The sequence below is a fragment of the Pseudoliparis swirei genome, chromosome 20 (genome assembly GCF_029220125.1).
Source record: "Pseudoliparis swirei isolate HS2019 ecotype Mariana Trench chromosome 20, NWPU_hadal_v1, whole genome shotgun sequence".
Taxonomy (NCBI): domain Eukaryota; kingdom Metazoa; phylum Chordata; class Actinopteri; order Perciformes; family Liparidae; genus Pseudoliparis; species Pseudoliparis swirei.
In genome coordinates this window covers 20,348,046-20,365,930 of record NC_079407.1, presented here as the reverse complement: position 1 = coordinate 20,365,930, position 17,885 = coordinate 20,348,046, and the positions used below count along the sequence as shown (strand labels likewise).

The 17,885-nt window shown below is 42.7% G+C and overlaps 1 protein-coding gene across 4 annotated transcripts in view; it reads left to right on the top strand.

The window, feature by feature from the left end:
* The first annotated feature begins 150 nt into the window (after positions 1-150).
* Positions 151-17,885, top strand: part of ift80 (intraflagellar transport 80 homolog (Chlamydomonas)) — a 44,838-nt gene continuing 27,103 nt past the window's right edge. For 2 of the 4 annotated variants that reach the window (XR_008834814.1, XM_056440789.1), the window contains exons 1-8: positions 151-281; positions 588-651; positions 968-1,186; positions 3,390-3,500; positions 3,952-4,020; positions 12,990-13,099; positions 14,542-14,631; positions 14,715-14,852. Coding sequence is in view for 3 of the 4 variants with exons in the window: in XM_056440789.1 (XP_056296764.1) it covers positions 246-281; positions 588-651; positions 968-1,186; positions 3,390-3,500; positions 3,952-4,020; positions 12,990-13,099; positions 14,542-14,631; positions 14,715-14,852 (837 nt within the window). In the remaining variant the exon portion in view is untranslated. Of the gene's footprint in view, positions 468-587; positions 652-967; positions 1,187-3,389; positions 3,501-3,951; positions 4,021-12,989; positions 13,100-14,541; positions 14,632-14,714; positions 14,853-17,885 lie in introns of all 4 variants that reach the window. The other 2 variants (XM_056440790.1, XM_056440791.1) reach the window with 2 other exon arrangements.

Sequence of the window (17,885 nt, the reverse complement as noted above, 5' to 3'; positions counted from 1 at the left end):
GGAGTGCTATTAAATACGTTTTATTTATTTAACAGATTGCATTTATAATCCATATTCTAAATATCCGTTTTCCCGGAAGCGATACTTTTAACTCTCGCGAGAACTCTACTTTCAAGCGTTTCATGACCCAGATAACATTGCTACCAGAGATTAGCCTCGATAACGTTAGCAAGGATTTATTGTTTAGTGATGGATTGGCGTGCTCTGCACAGTATTTAATATTCATTCATCTTTTGCTGGAGCAAATGACACGTATACATATCGGGTGGTTCCACAATAAAGTAGGTAACGACAGAAGAACGTCTGTTTTAACCAGAAAACCAAGTTAACGTTAGCATTCACGTAGCAGGAAAGGCTCGGGGACATCATCACGTTAGCAACAGGTACCGTAGCAACTGCAGACGCTTGTTTCGTCCACCGTCACAGTTACCACAGCATGCTAACAGCTGAGTTGTCTGATCTACAGGGTACTGTTCAACGTTTTGGTTTGGTCTTGTGTATGTTTTCTTTCTGCGTGTTGATTTGACATGTATGTGATATAATGAACTTTAATGTGAGATGCTGTCACTAACTGATGTTTTGTTCAGGGATTAACGGAGCAAACGTACACCATGAGGTTGAAAACATCGCTGCTTCAGGAACCAAAGCATATCCTTTTTATGACGCTGGTTGCAATCGAGCCTCATAGTTGTGTTTCTGTACATCTGAAGTAGCTATATGTTGTGTAACACGATGGACATCACTTTGATTGTGTTAACATTCATAATGTGAGCACCACTAGAAGTAACGTTAGCAATACATCGTTAATTATAGTAATTGGTGCCTCCTATTGCTTGGTTCGACCTTACAGTTTAGTTGTACCAAATCTAGAGTATATTACTTTATTCACCCTATTTATAGCAGATGCTCACATTCAAAAGGTCCATATAACTCTTCTAGAGCACTTTTCTTAACAGCAGATCACATACGGAACTTGTGAGCTGTGTTGGCTGGACCACAGCAGATGAGCTGTACTCATGCAGTGAGGACCACCAGATCCTCAAGTGGAACCTGCTGACCAGTGAGACCAGTCTGGTGGTCAAATTATCGGAGGACATTTACCCCGTTGATCTACATTGGTTCCCCAAGACGGTTGGTGGCAAGAAACAGAACCAGACTGAGATTTGTGTCCTCACCAGCACTGATGGCAAGTCTCTTTATTGTCTTAACTATGTCCAGTGAGACACTCAACTTTATTTCTCACCAATATATCAGTTTGTTATCACACGTTGTTAATTCAGTGAACAGCAAAATGACATGATCGGTGATTGTTTTCAGACACACCTTTACAGGGAAATAAAACAAAAATAGCATGTGACATGCTTACTGAACTAACTAAGCATAATAACTCGTAACACTGTTATCAGTATAACTTCAGGTCTCCTCCCAAGCCCCCCCAACCTGTTTTTCTACTGAGTAGAATGACAGTTTCTTGCCTTATCATTTTTATTAAACAATTTGCCAACAACCCAGGTGTTTTTTTAATGTAGTGAAAGGATATCATCTTAACCAGTGTAATACTTCAGATAAGCATATTGATGTTCACTTCAGGAAGAGGATTGTAATTTGGCCTGTGAGTAAGCCGGTTTCTGCTCTAGTTTTGAATTTGACCTTCAATGTTAAATCATTAAAGGTGGAATTTTGCTTTACATCTGTATATTTGTAAATGCAAACTCGACACCACATTTTGTTTGAGGTGCATCCACATGACCTCTATGCCTCTTTTTCAGCCTATATTAGATACAAAAGCACATAATATGGATGTACTGTTATGGCAGGCAATGTGTGGTCACAACACTAATGGCAGTGTAGGGTTGCATAAACACACCCGCAAACTGAAGCAGCGATTTTCTCTGGCAGAAGAGAGAATGAAAACTCTGTTATGGTTCACTTCTGCAACTTTTTTTGCCCTGTTAAATATCAGTTTTTCTATTGTTTGAAATAAGTTTTAGTTTTTCACTGATGACAAAACATGACAATCACACAATTCATTTTTTACTTGTAAAGCTGTATTATGTGCAGAATATTTAAAAACAGTCTTTAGTTGTGTTTGTATGATATAGTTAAAAACAGCCCGGTTTTATTTTATTGGGTGGGAGGAGCCTATTAAAGTGGCTTTCCCTTGTCATGTTACTTTTTTATATTACACACACACACACACACACACACATATATATATATATTGCACATGTAGTTCCAATACTTTTCTGTGTGATAAATATGATTTTGTCTAGTATTTTAAGGTGTTATTCCCTGTCCCTGCTTTCATAACTAAATATTATATCAAATGAATTACTATACTTCATTATTTTGGAATGCCTAATATTTCCCAATGACTAAGAAAATTGCGTAGTTAGATGCATCATTTGCTATTCTACCAGAAATAATATGTTGTGGAATGGAGCCAGGCTTGTCCCTAAGCATCCCAAATCAAGCTTGAAGGATATGGCTGGGCTTTCTGTTTGGAACAACAGCGTTTCAGTCTCATTCACTTTTGTCCTGTGGAACAACAATGTGGTGTCATATTAGATTTCACACATATGTATCATCAGGAATTCCTCAACAAACCATTTAGGCTATAAGTAAAATAGCAAAAGTTTGATATCTTGTCATTATAAGTTACCATAAAAAAACATCTGCTGGATAACAAGCAAACAAACAAATCAGTGCACAAAAGCTTTGCACAGACAATGTTTGGCTTCGAAAAATAGAACATACATTTTACATTACATCTAAATTTAAAATATGTACTTTTTTTATTTGAAAGTGCGCTTCATTGCAGCTGTACATGCTTGTTATATTTACCACCTGCTGGAGTAACATCCAAATTAGTTGGGATGTCCACATTTAGAAATGGGAGAGAGCAGCAGCATGCTGATTTGCAGTTTTAGGTCACCAGAAATTACATAGAACATGCAACATTTTTTAATACACACTGCCACAAAAGTCTATGTTCGGCTGGCGTCCTCAATAACTATGTGTCCATGACCTTTCGTGTCTAGGAAATGAACATTTGCCCTATTTCAACCAACAGAAATTCTTTAGTTTCAGTATAAGTTTGTGATTTAAAACATGTAGCTTTGTTGCTATTTGTGTATCAGGGGATTTATCTTTACTTTTCTGAAATTGTTTAAGCTTAGTTATAATATGTTGTCCTCACTGCTCATTTGCCTCAGTCAGCAACCTGCATCCGTCAGACTTCTGAAGACATGATCTCTGAAGACCAAACCCACATGGTAGCGTAGCATGACAGCGGACGGTAGTGTTCTTCTCTTACAGACTGTAAACAACCAGATCGGGCCCAGAGTGTGGAACTGCCAACCTGTAAGCATCTTCTTGTCTCTCTACAGGAAAGTTCCACCTGACCACCAAGATTGGGCGTGTTGAGAAGAGTGTGGAGGCGCACAAGGGAGCTGTTTTGGCTGGAAGATGGAACTATGATGGAACTGCTCTTATTACAGGTAACATGCCAGGGACATACACTACCGGTCAAAAGTTTTACAACATCCCCATTTTTAAACCTACAAGTGCAACACATATGTGGGATCTTCTGCAACAGTGTTGGGAAGAACTTTCTGAACAATATTTTATTTCCATTGTAGAATTAATGCTACGAGTGTGTTCGGCTGTTATATCTGCCAAAGGTGGCTACTTTGATTAGTCAAAAATTTAGATTTTACATTTTGCTAAATAAAACGATTCCTCGATTTAAAAAAAAATCTCATTGTTTCTTTGTTTTATGCTTTAATGTCAGAGTACATTGAGAAATTAAACTTTGTACATTTTATGGAGAAATGTAGGTGTTCTAAAACTTTTGACCGGTAGTGTACATATTTTCATTGCCATAAAATAACAACAAATATTTAAAAACACATCTTTATATCAATTCCATCTGTTTATCTAATTACTCAGCTGGAGAGGATGGGCAGATCAAGATCTGGTCAAAAAGTGGGATGCTACGTTCAACACTTGCCAGCCAAGGTAAGGTTAAAGACCCTTTCTTTATTTCACCGACTTTAAGACAAATCTTATGTGAAACTGCGATTTGTTATTATTATACATGGTCAGTCAAACTAATTATTTCACTCACCCAAAAACAAATCAACAAAGCAGAGCACATGAATGTATGCACCTTGTGCACCGTGTTACCATAATGGCTGCGGATGCCTGTTTGTGTGCAATACTAATAAGACTGACAAGTAGGACGACAAAAATATGAGATGACAGCTGCATTTTGATTCAGAGAAGTTTAATGTCAATGTAAAGCCCACTACCATCCGGCTTCTGCCTTCAGTGGAAAAGATTAGAGTTCTGCATTCATTCCCAGGAACAATGACTGTGCAGTATTTCCCAGGTATTAATCGGCTCCAGTTTCTATCGGCAGTAATCGACACAGTAACATGGGAACTTTCGCCCTTTTTCCAGTGCAATGCTGTGTGTTGAAGTGAATATATGATTCTTGGAATCGCCAGGGATTTGGACATGAACCATAGTTTATTGATGTATTTCCATAAGGTGCTTATTTAAAATGAACACTGAATTCACGTATTTACAATTTGGAAAATAAAAAGCCATTATATGCGCTCCTCTACCAAAGTTCATTGGTAGAAACAGTGAAACGTGGAGTCTTGTTTGAAGCTGCTGGCTAAGGATAAGCGGAGATACAGTCAGATTGTAATACACGCCGGTGGTAATGACGCCCGAGCCCGCCGCTCGGAACTCACTAAAATTAATGTGGAATCGGTGTGTGCTTATGCCAAGACGTTGTCGGACACCGTAATTTTCTCTGGCCCTCTCCCAAATTTGCAGACAGACGAATTGTATAGCCGAATGTCGTCTTTCAACCGCTGGCTGTCGAGGTGGTGCCCAGCGAATAATGTGGGCTACGTAGACAACTGGAAGACTTTCTGGGGAAAACCTGATCTGATGAGGAGAGACGGCATCCATCCCACGTTGGACGGAGCGTCTCATTTCTGCGAATATGACCAAGTTGATCACCGGACTTAATCCATGACAACCCAGGGTTCAGATCAGGAACCGGGAGCAGAGTTGTAGTTTAACACCCTTCTCTGCTCTTCCATTCGAGCAGTTACCCACCCATGACTTTAGAGTAGAGACTGTGTCTGTCCCACGGCCACTTCAATTAAATAAATCAAAAGTAAGCAGAAGAGGAGTCGTACACAATAACCTTATACAAGTTAACACCATTATTTCAGCAGTGCAACAAAACAGGACTATTAAATGTGGTCTCCTAAATATTCGATCTCTGTCATCTAAAGCTGTGTTACTAAATGATTTAATATCAGATAATCACATTGATTTATGTTGCCTAACTGAAACCTGGCTGAGCCATGAAGAATATGTCTGCCTGAATGAATCGACTCCTCCAAGTCATATTAATACTCACATTCCTCGAGGCACCGGTCGAGGAGGTGGAGTAGCAGCCATCTTTGAATCGAGCCTATTAATTAATCCTCAACCAAAATTACACTACACCTCATTTGAAAGCCTTGTTCTTAGTCTTTCACATCCAACCTGGAAAACACTACAGCCAATTCGATTTGTGATTCTGTACCGGCCACCAGGTCCATATTCAGAGTTTATATCTGAATTCTCAGAATTTATATCAAGTTTGGTTCTTAAAACCGATAAAGTTATTATTGTTGGAGATTTTAATATCCATGTGGATGTTGATAATGATTGCCTTAGTGCTGCATTCATCTCCTTGTTGGACTCGATTGGCTTCTGTCAGAGAGTACAGAAACCCACTCACAGCTTTGGCCACACGCTTGATCTTGTTCTTACCTATGGCGTTGACATTGAGCATTTGAACGTCTTCCCACAGAATCCTCTTCTGTCAGACCACAACCTCATAACTTTTGAATTTATACTACCGGAGTGTACTCCGTTAGTCAAAAGTTTCTACACCAGATGTCTAACTGACAGTGCTGTAGCTAAATTTAAAGAAGCGATTCCTTCTGTATTTGATTCGATACCACGTCTCAATATAACAGAGGACTCCTGGTCTAACTTTAGTCCGTCCCAGATTGATCATCTTGTTGACAGTGCCATAGGCTCTCTGAGAATGACACTGGACTCGATAGCCCTCTGAAGAAGAAGACAGTGAGGAAGAGGAGGTTTGCTCCTGGTATAACCCTCAGACCCGCAAACTGAAGCAAGCGTCACGAAAGCTTGAACGCATATGGCGTTCAACTAATCTCAAGAATCCCGCTTAGTTTGGCGAGATAGTCTTAAAACATAGAGCTAGGGCCTCCGTAATGCCACTGCAGCCTGTTACTCATCAATAATAGAAAAATAAAAACAACCCCAGGTTTCTCTTCAGCACTGTAGCCAGGCTGACAGAGAGTCACAGCTCTGTGGAGCCGAGCATTCCTATAAACCTTAGTGGTAATGACTTAATGAACTTCTTTAATGAAAAGATTTTAACTATTAGGGACAAGATTAATATTCTCTTGCCCATAACCAGTGCCAATCTGTTCTCAAGTGGAATGGCCTTGGAAACCGCTGTATGCCCTGGTGTATATTTGGAGGGCTTTTCTCCCATCAACCGTGACCAATTATCTTCAACGGTTTCTACTTCGAACACGTCTACCTGTCTCTTGGACCCCATCCCGACGAGGCTGCTTAAAGACGTTTTGCCTTTAATTGGCGGCTCTCTATTAGATATTATCAATGTGTCTCTGCTAACAGGCCACGTACCACACTCCTTCAAAGTGGCTGTTATTAAACCTCTCCTGAAGAAGCCCACTCTGGATCCAGAGGTGTTGGCTAACTACAGACCGATCTCTAACCTCCCTTCCTCTCCAAGATCCTTGAGAAAGTGGTCGCAAATCAGTTGTGCGACTTTCTACATCATAATAGTTTATTTGAGAAATTTCAATCAGGATTTAGAAAACACCACAGCACCGAGACAGCACTGGTGAAAATTACAAATGACCTCTTAATGGCAGCAGATAGAGGACTCCTCTCTGTCCTGGTCTTGTTAGACCTTAGTGCTGCATTCGACACCATTGACCATGACATCCTGTTACAGAGACTGGAGCAGTCGATTGGCATTTCAGGCACGGCACTAATTTGGTTTAAATCCTATTTATCAGATCGATCTCAGTTTGTATTTGTAAACGATGACGCCTCGATAACCACTAACGTTAATCACGGAGTTCCACAAGGTTCTGTGCTTGGACCAATTTTATTTACCTTATACATGCTTCCTTTGGGCAATATTATCAGGAAACACTCCATAAACTTTCATTGTTATGCAGATGATACTCAACTATATTTATCGATAAAACCAGAGGAGAGCAACCAACTCGGTAAATTCAAGCATGTCTTAACATAACAAAACATGGATGACCTGCAATTTCTAGATGTTAAAGACAAAACCAAGTAATTTTAATCGCCCTGAGCACCTCAGAGATCAATTATCTGGTGATGTGGTTTCTGTAGAGCATTGCCCTAGCATCCAACACCACTGTAAAGAATGGCGTTATCTTTGATCGGGACTTGTCCTTTAACTCCCACGTAAAGCAAATCTCAAGGACTGCATTCTTTCATCTCGTAATATTTCAAAAATCAGGCACATCTTGTCTCAAAAAGATGCAGAAAAATTGGTTCACGCGTTCGTTACTCCGAGACTGGATTACTGCAACTCCTTATTATCAGGCTGCTCTAATAAGTCTCTTAGGTCCTCCAGTTGATCCAGATGCTGCAATGTTCTCACTAAAACTAAGAAAAGAACTCCTGCACTAGCACTAGCTGCTCTGCACTGGCTCCCAGTAAAATCAAGAATCACTTTTAAAATTCTTCTCTTAACGCATAAAGCCTTGATTGGTGATGCACCATCATATCTTAAGGAGCTTGTAGTACCATATTGCCCACTAGAGAGCTACGCTCACTAAATGCGGGACTACTTGTAGTTCCTAGAGTCTTAAAAAGTAGAATGGGAGCCAGAGCCTTTAGTTATCAAGCTCCTCTTCTATGGAACCAGCTTCCAATTTCAGTCCGGGAGGCAGACACAGTCACCTTGTTTAAGAGTAGACTTAAGACCTTCCTCTTTGACAGAGCTTATAGTTAGGGCTGAATCAGCCCCTGGTCCAGCCCTTGATATGCTGCTATAGGCTTATAGCTGCCGGGGGACGTTTTAGGATGCACTGAGTACCTATCTCCTCTTTTTTTTCTCTCCTTAAGGATGAATTTTCATCTCTCAATCACACGTTACTATAATAATAATAATAATAATCATTTATTTTATATAGCGCTTCTCAAGGCATGTCGACATCCCGAAGTCGCTTTACAGAGTCCAGTAGTCACACACACAGTCATCCCGGTGGTGGTAAGCTACATCAGTAGCCACAGCTGCCCTGAGTTACTAACTCTGCTTTCTCCCCGGAGTCCTTGTGACTTCACGTCTCATGGGGTCATCGGACCCTAGATCCCATCTGCCTGATGGATCATTGAGGTCTGGATCGTGGAATTCCTGCCCTGCTGACTGTCCTGTCCTGTGAGACTCCGCCTACTGTTGAGACTCCGCTCCTCCTCCCCACCGCCATCTGCCTGATGGATCGTGGAGGTCTCCATCGTGGAATATGCCTACTATGAACTATTCAGAATCAGAATCAGAAACAGGTTTATTGCCAAAGAATGAATGTTTTCACAAACAAACGAGGAATTTTTGGTGCAACATCAAACAAACAAGGAGGAGGAGAGGGAGGAGAGGAGGAGGAAGGGGAAGAAGGAGGAGAGAGAAGGTGGAAGAAGAGGTGGTAGTCCTGGGGTGACAGTCAGTCAGTCCCGGGGTCCATTGATGGCTATTGGTGTGGGAGGTCGTGGCCATGATGGAGCAGCCTCCTCCCGAGGGAGGGACTCGAACAGGAGTGTCCAGGGTGGGAGGGTCGGCGACAATCTTTCTGGCCCGCTTCAGTGACCTGGAAGTGAACAGGACCTGGAGGGAAGGCAGATTGCAGCCGATAACCCTCTCGGCCGAGCGGATGATGCTCTGCAGCCTGCGCTTGTCTTTGGCTGTGGCTGCAGGGTGCCAGACGGTGATGGAGGAGCAGATGATGGACTCAACGATGGCCGTGTAGAACTGTACCATCATCTTCCCTGGCAGGTTGAATTTCCTCAGCTGCCTCAGGAAGAACATCCTCTGCTGGGCCTTCTTGGAGATGGAGCCGATGTTCAGCTCCCACTTGAGGTCCTGGGAGATGATGGAGCCCAGGAAGCGGTAGGACTCCACAGCGTCGACGGGGGAGTCACACAGGATGAGAGGGGCGGGTGGGGCTGCATTTCTCCTGAAATCCACAACCATCTCCACTGTCTTCAGAGCGTTTAGCTCCAGGTTGTTCTGGCTGCACCAGGTCACCAGGTGGTCAGTCTCCCACCTGTAGGCGGTCTCGTCCCCGCCAGAGATGAGTCCAATGAGGGTGGTGTCATCTTTGAACTTTAGGAGCTTGACGGACTGGTGACTGGAGGTGCAGCTGTTGGTGTACAGGGAGAACAGCAGAGGGAGAGAACACAGCCTTGGGGAACCCGTGCTGGTGGTCCGGGAGCCTGAGACGTGTTTCCCCAGCCTCACGTGCTGCTTCCTGTCGGTCAGGAAGTCTGTGATCCACCTGCAGGTGGAGTCTGCAGCTGGGAGAGCTTGTCCTGCAACAGGGACGGATGATGGAATTGAAGGCAGAGCTGAAGTCCACAAACAGGATCCTGGCGAGGTTCCTCGGGAGTCCAGATGCTGGAGGATGTAGTGAAGGGCCATGTTGACTGCATCGTCTGCAGACCTGTTGGCTCTGTAGGCGAACTGCAGGGGTCCAGGAGTGGGTCGGTGATGGTCTTGAGGTGTGACAGGACCAAGCGTTCAAGGACTTCATGACCACAGAGGTCAGGCGACGGGCCTGTAGTCATTGAGTCCTGTGATCTTGGGTTTTTGGGACGGGATGATGGTGGAGGCCTTGAAGCAGGCTGGAACGTGGCATGTCTCCAGGGAGGTGTTGAAGATGTCGGTAAACACCGGAGACAGCTGGTCCGCACAGTGCTACAGGGGGGAGGAGTCCGGGCCCGCTGCTGCGGGGGTTCTGCTTTTAAACAGCCTGTTGACTGCTCTCCAGGATGCGCTGAGTTGATGGAGGTGCTCCAGAGGTGTGAGCCTGATGGGCTGGGGAGGGTGGGCTGATGGTCTGTGGCTTGTTGGTGGGGCTGTGGGGATGGTCTCAGGACTGCTCCATTGTCTTTCAAAGCGGCAGTAGAACTCATTTAGCTGTCTGCCAGAAGCACATTGTTCATGGAGTGGGGTGATTTGGGCTTGTAGTTGGTGATCTGCCTGAGCCCTCTCCAGACAGAAGCAGAGTCGTTTGCTGAGAGCTGCTGTTGCAGTTTCTCAGAGTACAGTCGTTAGCATCTCTCACCGCCTTGCTAAACCTGTATTTGGACTCTGTGTACAGGTCCTTGTCCCCACTCCTGAATGCCTGGTCCTTCTGCAGTCTTAGCTTCCTGAGCTCCGCTGTGAACCAGGGTTTGTCGTTGTTATAACTCACCCTGGAGCTGGATGGAATACAGCTGTCCTCACAGAAGCTGATGTAGGAAGTTACAGCCTCTGTGTACTCATCCAGGCTGTTGGTAGCAGTCCTGAAGACATCCCAGTCAGTACAGTCAAAGCACGCCCAGATCCTCCAGAGCCTCACTGGTCCACTTCTTGAACTTCCTCACCACAGGTTTGCAGAGCTTTAGTCTCTGCCTGTATGAGGGAATCAGATGAACCATGACGTGGTCAGAGTTTCCCAGTGCAGCTCGAGGGACGGCGTGATAGGCCCTGCTGATTGTTGTGTAGCAGTGGTCCAGAATGCTCTTCTCTTTGGTAGGGCATTTAATTAACTGTCTATATTTAGGAGTTCGTGGCTGAGGTTTCCTTTGTTAAAATCCCGAGTACAATAACTAAAGAGTCCGGGAAGGTCCGCCCACACGCCGTATCTGTTCAGCGAGGTCCGCTGTGCCTCGTGCACGTTCCCCGCGCGGCATGTAAACTCCGGCCAGGATGAATGAAGCGAACTCACGTGGGGAGTAGTAGGGTTTGCAGTGGATGATAAAGATTCCAGGTCCGGCGAACAGTGCTGTAGAATCACCGTTACGTCGTTGCACCAGCCGTTGTTGAGGTAAAAGCAGATTCCTCCACCCTTTTTTACCGGAGAGCTCCGAGACCCGGTCCGCTCGGAACAGCTGGAAGCCAGCGAGCTGGAGCGCAGAGTCTGGTATCGAGCCACTAAGCCATGATTCCGTGAAACACAGAACGGAGGATGAGGAGAAGTCTCTGTCTCTCCCACCAGCAGCTGGAGTTCGTCCAGTTTGTTGCACAGTGAGCGGACGTTGGAGAAATATGCCCGGCAGCGCTGTACGAGATCCCCGTTTCCGTAGCCGTACAAGCGCTCCCGAACGTTTCCCTCTCCGCCGGCGTTTCACCACGTGGGCGAAGGTGAGCACACCTTTTACAAAAATGTCCAGTAACTCCACAGAAGTTAAAAACGTTGGAAGTAAATCCGCTGGAGTTGTTCCCCTGATATTCAAGAGCTCCTCTCTGGTGAAAGAGCTCTGGGAATCCCAGCAGAAAACAGTATTTAAAACGAAAACAATAAAAAACATCGCGCACCAACACACCGAGGCGACCTTTCGCGGCGCCATCATTCACTCTGTCATATTCATTGAATGTATTTAAACTCTAAATCTGTCCTTCTGTACACATTACATCTATTGCATCTGTCCATCCTGGAGAGGGATCCTCCTCTGTTGCTCTCCTCCAGGTTTCTTCCCTTTTTTTCCCCCTGAAGGGTTATTTGGGAGTTTTTCCTGGTCCGATGTGAGGTTTTGGGGCAGGGATGTCTATGTGTACAGATTGTAAAGCACTCCGAGACAAATTTGTAATTTGTGAAATTGGGCTATACAAATAAACTGAATTGAATTGAATTGATGTTACCTTACTTATCATCTTATCACTTATTTAATGTTTCTTTTCAGTTGTGGGACAAGAAAAGATGGGGGGAGTGGATGAAAGTTGGCTTCTCTGGAAATGGATGGCACACTCCTGCTGAATGACGGGTGCTATGGAAAGCCTGGCAGGGGAACAGCAATTCAGCCCCAGGAGTTAGAAACATTTTTCCTTAACTGGTTGTTCAGAGAATCAGCTCCCGTGTGTTGGGCTGATCAGAAGACCTCCAGAAATAGTCGCATTGCCAGAGATGCACATCATCATCATCCATATTGCACTCCGATCACTGCAGGTGTTTCTTCTTCTGAGAGCCCACAGCTCCATTGAGACACACACAAACACACACGCGTGTGCTACTGGGGTCGGCTGTTCATCTTGGGTACCATGACCCATTTTAAGAGAGAGAGCTGTAGGATAGTTTGGAAGTGAGTGAGCGAGAGGGGGGAGAGAGGAACTTGCCTCAGCCCCTCTCCTCGTCTTTGTCGCGTTTAGATCATGTGACCAGTTGGCATTGGTGAGAAACCACATGCACCTGGAGTGGGAATGGCAGGTCCTCTCCCCCGACACACGCGCGTAGCCACAATCCGACACACATTTGTGCTCGTACTGTAGAGGTTCTGTTAGGTTTTCTCAGCTGCTGCGTTTGCGAGCGGCGGGTTGTTCCATAGGCTGAGCGAGGCACGGTCTCTGAGGGAATTTGATCCCTTCTAAGAAATGGAATCAACACCGTTGTAGCCTCGAGCTAGTTTTCAACTCCTGATTTGTCAAAGGAGGGGGGGGGGGGAATCATACACATACACTTTTAATATGAAGTCATTTATATTTTTATAAAATTCCTCTTTTAAATTTTGCACCAAGTATGACAAGTCTTTAAGTGTGGAAGCCCATTCCATTGCTTTGGGCTTTGGATTAGTCCAAGATCTCATTTTCTGTTTACCTCGGTTTCTGCATCTTCCAGGGTCTCCTGTGTATTCTGTGGCCTGGGGTCCAGACTCGGACAGAATCCTCTACACATCCGGAAGACAACTCGTCATCAAGCCTTTGCAACCCAGCGCCAAAATCATACAGGTACACTAACTTCATGTATTCTTTTAAGAGGTACAAATCTAGGACTTAAGTCAATAGACAATTAGGATTCAATATGTCATCGTTTTCCAATATTACTTTGTTACTAAATTTGACGAAAATGTTATCGTCATAGAAATAAAGAACTAAAAACTGTGATAAAATGAATCACATGAGCCACACAATCAGATTATTTTCTAAATAAAAAAATAGGTAAATGGACTTCCCAACGGATCAGTGAATTAACAACAGTACACACTCAATAACAAACACTTTAAAAAACACATTATTGTGTAATAAATTAAGAAAAATCCGATAATTCTATGGATACATTCAATCCATATAATAATGTATCATAGTTTATATTGTATCATAGTTGCCATACAGTTTTTCTGGGCTCTAGTTACATTAATTTTGTTTATTTGCATGCTAAATAAAGGCTAAATAAAAGGAATATAAATATAATAGATCTATATGCCTTAGAGTGCTTACTGCATTAAGAGAGGGTGCAGTGCTGAGGACCTTTCACACCAGTGTTAATGGATATATTTGTTATAATTCTTCTGAAAACTGAACAACACCTGGGATAAACAGTGGAGCACTGAATGTTTGCCTTCGCACCCTTTTCCTCTTCCTCAGCTATTAGCACACATGCGGCACAACACACAGCGATGCGTGTTGAAGACTTAATCTGAATGGATTGATGTGCGTCAGCAAACCAAAGTCAAACATGGGTTTGAAATGGCCTGACTTGGGTATCTGATTTAAATGGGGTATGAAAAACAGGACCCGAAGATGAGCTTTGTTGATCCCTTACACAGACTCACGCAACACACATGTGCACTTTTATGTGTGTTTTCCTTGGGCGCATGGAAGGAGCAAGTAGGAAATATAAAATAGAGTATAGACATGTAGAGAGAACAGGAACAAGATAGAAACACGGTGCGGTAATGCAGGCAGGCTTTCCGCTCTTTGGTACAGTGACTGACACGTGATGATGGAGATGAACTGTGTGCGATAAATATGATTTGTCGACAACAAAAGGGATAAGTTATCTATGGCAATGGCTCTCAACCTTTTTTCAGTGATGTACCCCCCTGTGAAATACTTTTTTCAGGCAAGTACCCCCTGACCAGTGCAAAGCATTTTGGGTTGAAAAAAATATGTAATATGCAGCATTTTGCCTATCATATATAATATATACAATTCAGTTTATGAACTTACACTTACATATCATTGAATATTTATTGAATAACTATTTTCAAAGGCTTTTTTAATGGATGTTCATTTTAAATATATTTAAAAACAAATCTCACGTACCCCCCAGAGGGCCTTCACGTACCCCCAGGGGTACACGGACCCCCATTTGAGAACCACTGATCTATGGATAACATCTTGTGAATGTATAATTCTCTCTCTCTCTCTCTGCCCCTCTGTCTCTCTAGTGGAAGGCTCATGATGGGATCGTTCTAAAGGTGGACTGGAATTCAGTTAATGACGTCATACTGTCAGGTGGAGAAGACTGTAAATATAAGGTGAGCTGTATTTGAGTACATTTTTAGATGTCTTGTGGGTATGATTTGATTTTTATAATTCAAACCGTGTCCTCCCTCCTCAGGTATGGGACAGCTTTGGTCGTCTGCTTTACTCCTCATCGTCTCATGACTACCCGGTCACGTCTTTGTCCTGGGCTCCAGATGGAGAGCTGTTTGCCGTGGGCTCCTTCAACACTCTGCGGCTCTGTGACAAGACTGGAGTAAGCATAAGCCTTTTACCCGTCAAGTTTATTTATTTACATCTATATATATACACACACACATAGACACACATATACAGGAAGCCGTTACTGCTGAATGGAACTGTTGCAAACATTTATTTTTCAAGACCACAGCAGGATGATGAACTGAAAGATGTTGCAGACATTTAGGACTGTTGACATAAAGTTGACTTGGCGATAAATCCCTTGTCCTTTCACTACTCGTACAAGTTCACTCTCAAGAGAGTGATGCAGGATGATGTATTTGTGTAGGCAAACCCTCAATAAAAAGCCAATGTGATTTTTCCAATATATATATATATATATATGTATGTAAGTATATGTATATATACATGTATGTGTATATATATTTATATATATGCATATATATATTTGTGTATATATATGTATGTGTATATATGTATGTAGATATATATATACATATATATATAGGCTGCACAACACACTGCAGGAGATCGCTGGAGATCCTGGTAAACTCAGCTCTTAACTCAGCACTTTACTTTATTTTCCCCCTGTATATTTCGTATTATAAATTAGTTTTTTAGTTTTGTGTTTTATATTTATTTTCATTGATGCTCTGATGTGATTTTTGAAATTTCCCCACTGGGACAAATAAAGGAATATCATATCATATATGTGTGTATATATATGTATTTAAGTTTAATATATGTATATATATATATATGTAAATATATAATATTGTAGAAAATAATCAGAGTGGCAAACACAAGTTTTGTTCAGCGAGATAATCCTCACAAATCAACTCAACTGTTACGATTTTTTAAATGTAAATGCAATCAGCAGAAGTAAAAAGCAAACGTTGGGCTGTAAACTAATTATACGAGTGCAAGATGACCGTTTGTAGTCTGAGTTAGCTAGGGTGACCAGATTTGAGTTTGTGAAAAAGAGGACACTTCGTCTGATAGGAAAGGGACCCACGGCAGCGGCGTCGACGAGTGTGGGGGGAGGGGGGGGGGGCTACTAGTTTGTGAAAGACCCAGAGAAACACAAATATCCTACGAAGAATCATCCCGGATGTTTTTGGAATCCCTGCTGGACACATTTTTCCGGTCTCAAAAAGAGGACATGTCCGGGGAAAAGAGGACGTCTGGTCACCCTAAGTTAGCCACTTGTTAGCGGCAGCCTCTTTTAGAACACATAAAAGTTTCACAATTCATAAGAAGTGGTATTAACAGATGTTATTTAAATCGTAGAACAAATCATTGAAATACCTGGAGCTTTTGTTTGTATTTCAGGACTCTAACCCAAAACCTTGTGACTTTAACATTAACAATGCAATTAGTCGTCCTCGGCCGAATACCCCTTTCACAGATGAACGAGCGCTGTCAAAATGGTGATGCCAACCGTGTTTCATTGTGTGACAAAGTAATGGGTGTTATCATTCCACCTCCTCGACCGTCTTTTTTCCGGTTGATAACATTATACATATACTACCGTTCAAAAGTTTGGGGTCACTTGGAAAAAGAAAAAAAATGTAGAAATGTCCTAATTTTTCAAAGAATAGCACAGGTTTTTTCAATGAAAATAACATTAAATTAATCAGAAATAGTCTCTATACATTGCTAATGTGGTGAGTGACTATTCTAGGTCGAAACGTCAGGTTTTTAATGACACATCTACATAATAGAGGCCCATTTCAAGTGTGCTAATGGTACATTGTGTTTGATAATCGCCTTAGAAGACTAATGGAGGATTAGAAAGTCCTTAAAAAAACCCATGTGGTGCAATTATGTGAGCACAGCTGAAAACAGTTATGTTGGTGAGAGAAGCTATAAAACTGGCCTTTGAGCTAGAAGTTAGAAGACCAAAATAATATTTGAAATAAAAATCATTATTTCTAACCTTGTCAATGTCTTGACTATATTTTCTATTAATTTTGCAATTCATTTGATAAAGAAAAGTGCTTCATGGAAACCACAAAAGTATCTGGGTGACCCCAAACTTGAGAACGGTCGTGTGTGCAGGTTTAAGGGGCCAGTAGACTCAGAACAGCTGGTCAAATAGTTTTGGAAACCCCACAAACGGCTCTCCAGTGTCGGATAGCTGGGCTGTGTCCTAAGATCTCTGCAACTTTACGAAACCTATCCTTCCACATACTGCAAGCCCGTTTTGTGTATTTCATTTCTTTATTCCCAACTCCAAACGTATCATTTATGCGAGTCAGTCCAGTCTCTCTCCCCCGAAACCTTTAGTGTCAGCTTTTTTGGTGCAGTATTGTTTTATACTGTGTCGCTCATTGTTATTGACCTCATGCTTTCTATGCATTGTTCATCCCTGTAAACCACATCAGGCTGAATGCTGCATGTTCGTGTTTCCGTGTGCTGATGTTAACTGGAGTTGTAATGAGAGAGGAAATGAGAAAATGATGAACGTTAATTGTTGTTTTATTATTGCTGAACGGTTGGTTGGGAGCAATATGAATAATTCTCTGCTCTGCCCTCACAGGATGTTCAGGACTTCTCCCACACATGTCATCTCCAGAGGGATACGGTGTGTGTTTTGGGGCGTTTACATTAATGTAATTTGTGGAGTATGGACATTGGAAGGGAGACATTACCGGAACCATTACATTTGGGCTTGGGTTTCTGAACAAAACTGATTTTGGTAGTTTGGGGTCAAATTGCCAGACTAAAGCCACGAGCAGAGGAAATCAATGCAGCCAGCTTTATCTGTGTGGAAACAAAAATAGAAATATTGTGCTATTGAAACTATAACAGACAGAACTGAGTACCACTTTCTCCTTTATTTCTTGTGATGATCCGCTTCACCATACATCCTCCCATTGCTGGTTTGTTTACGTGGTTGGTTTATTCCATTGTTTCTTCAGCGCTTTGCTGTGGTGGACTCAGTGGGATGATGATGATGATTATGATGAGTATGGTTCTGCCCTTCTATAAGTGGAGGAAGGGCTTGCCTTCTCCTCCCTAAGCCCCCCAGAGACAGTGTGTACTGTAGCATGGCGTGGGAGGAAGAAGAGGGGGGGGGGGGGAA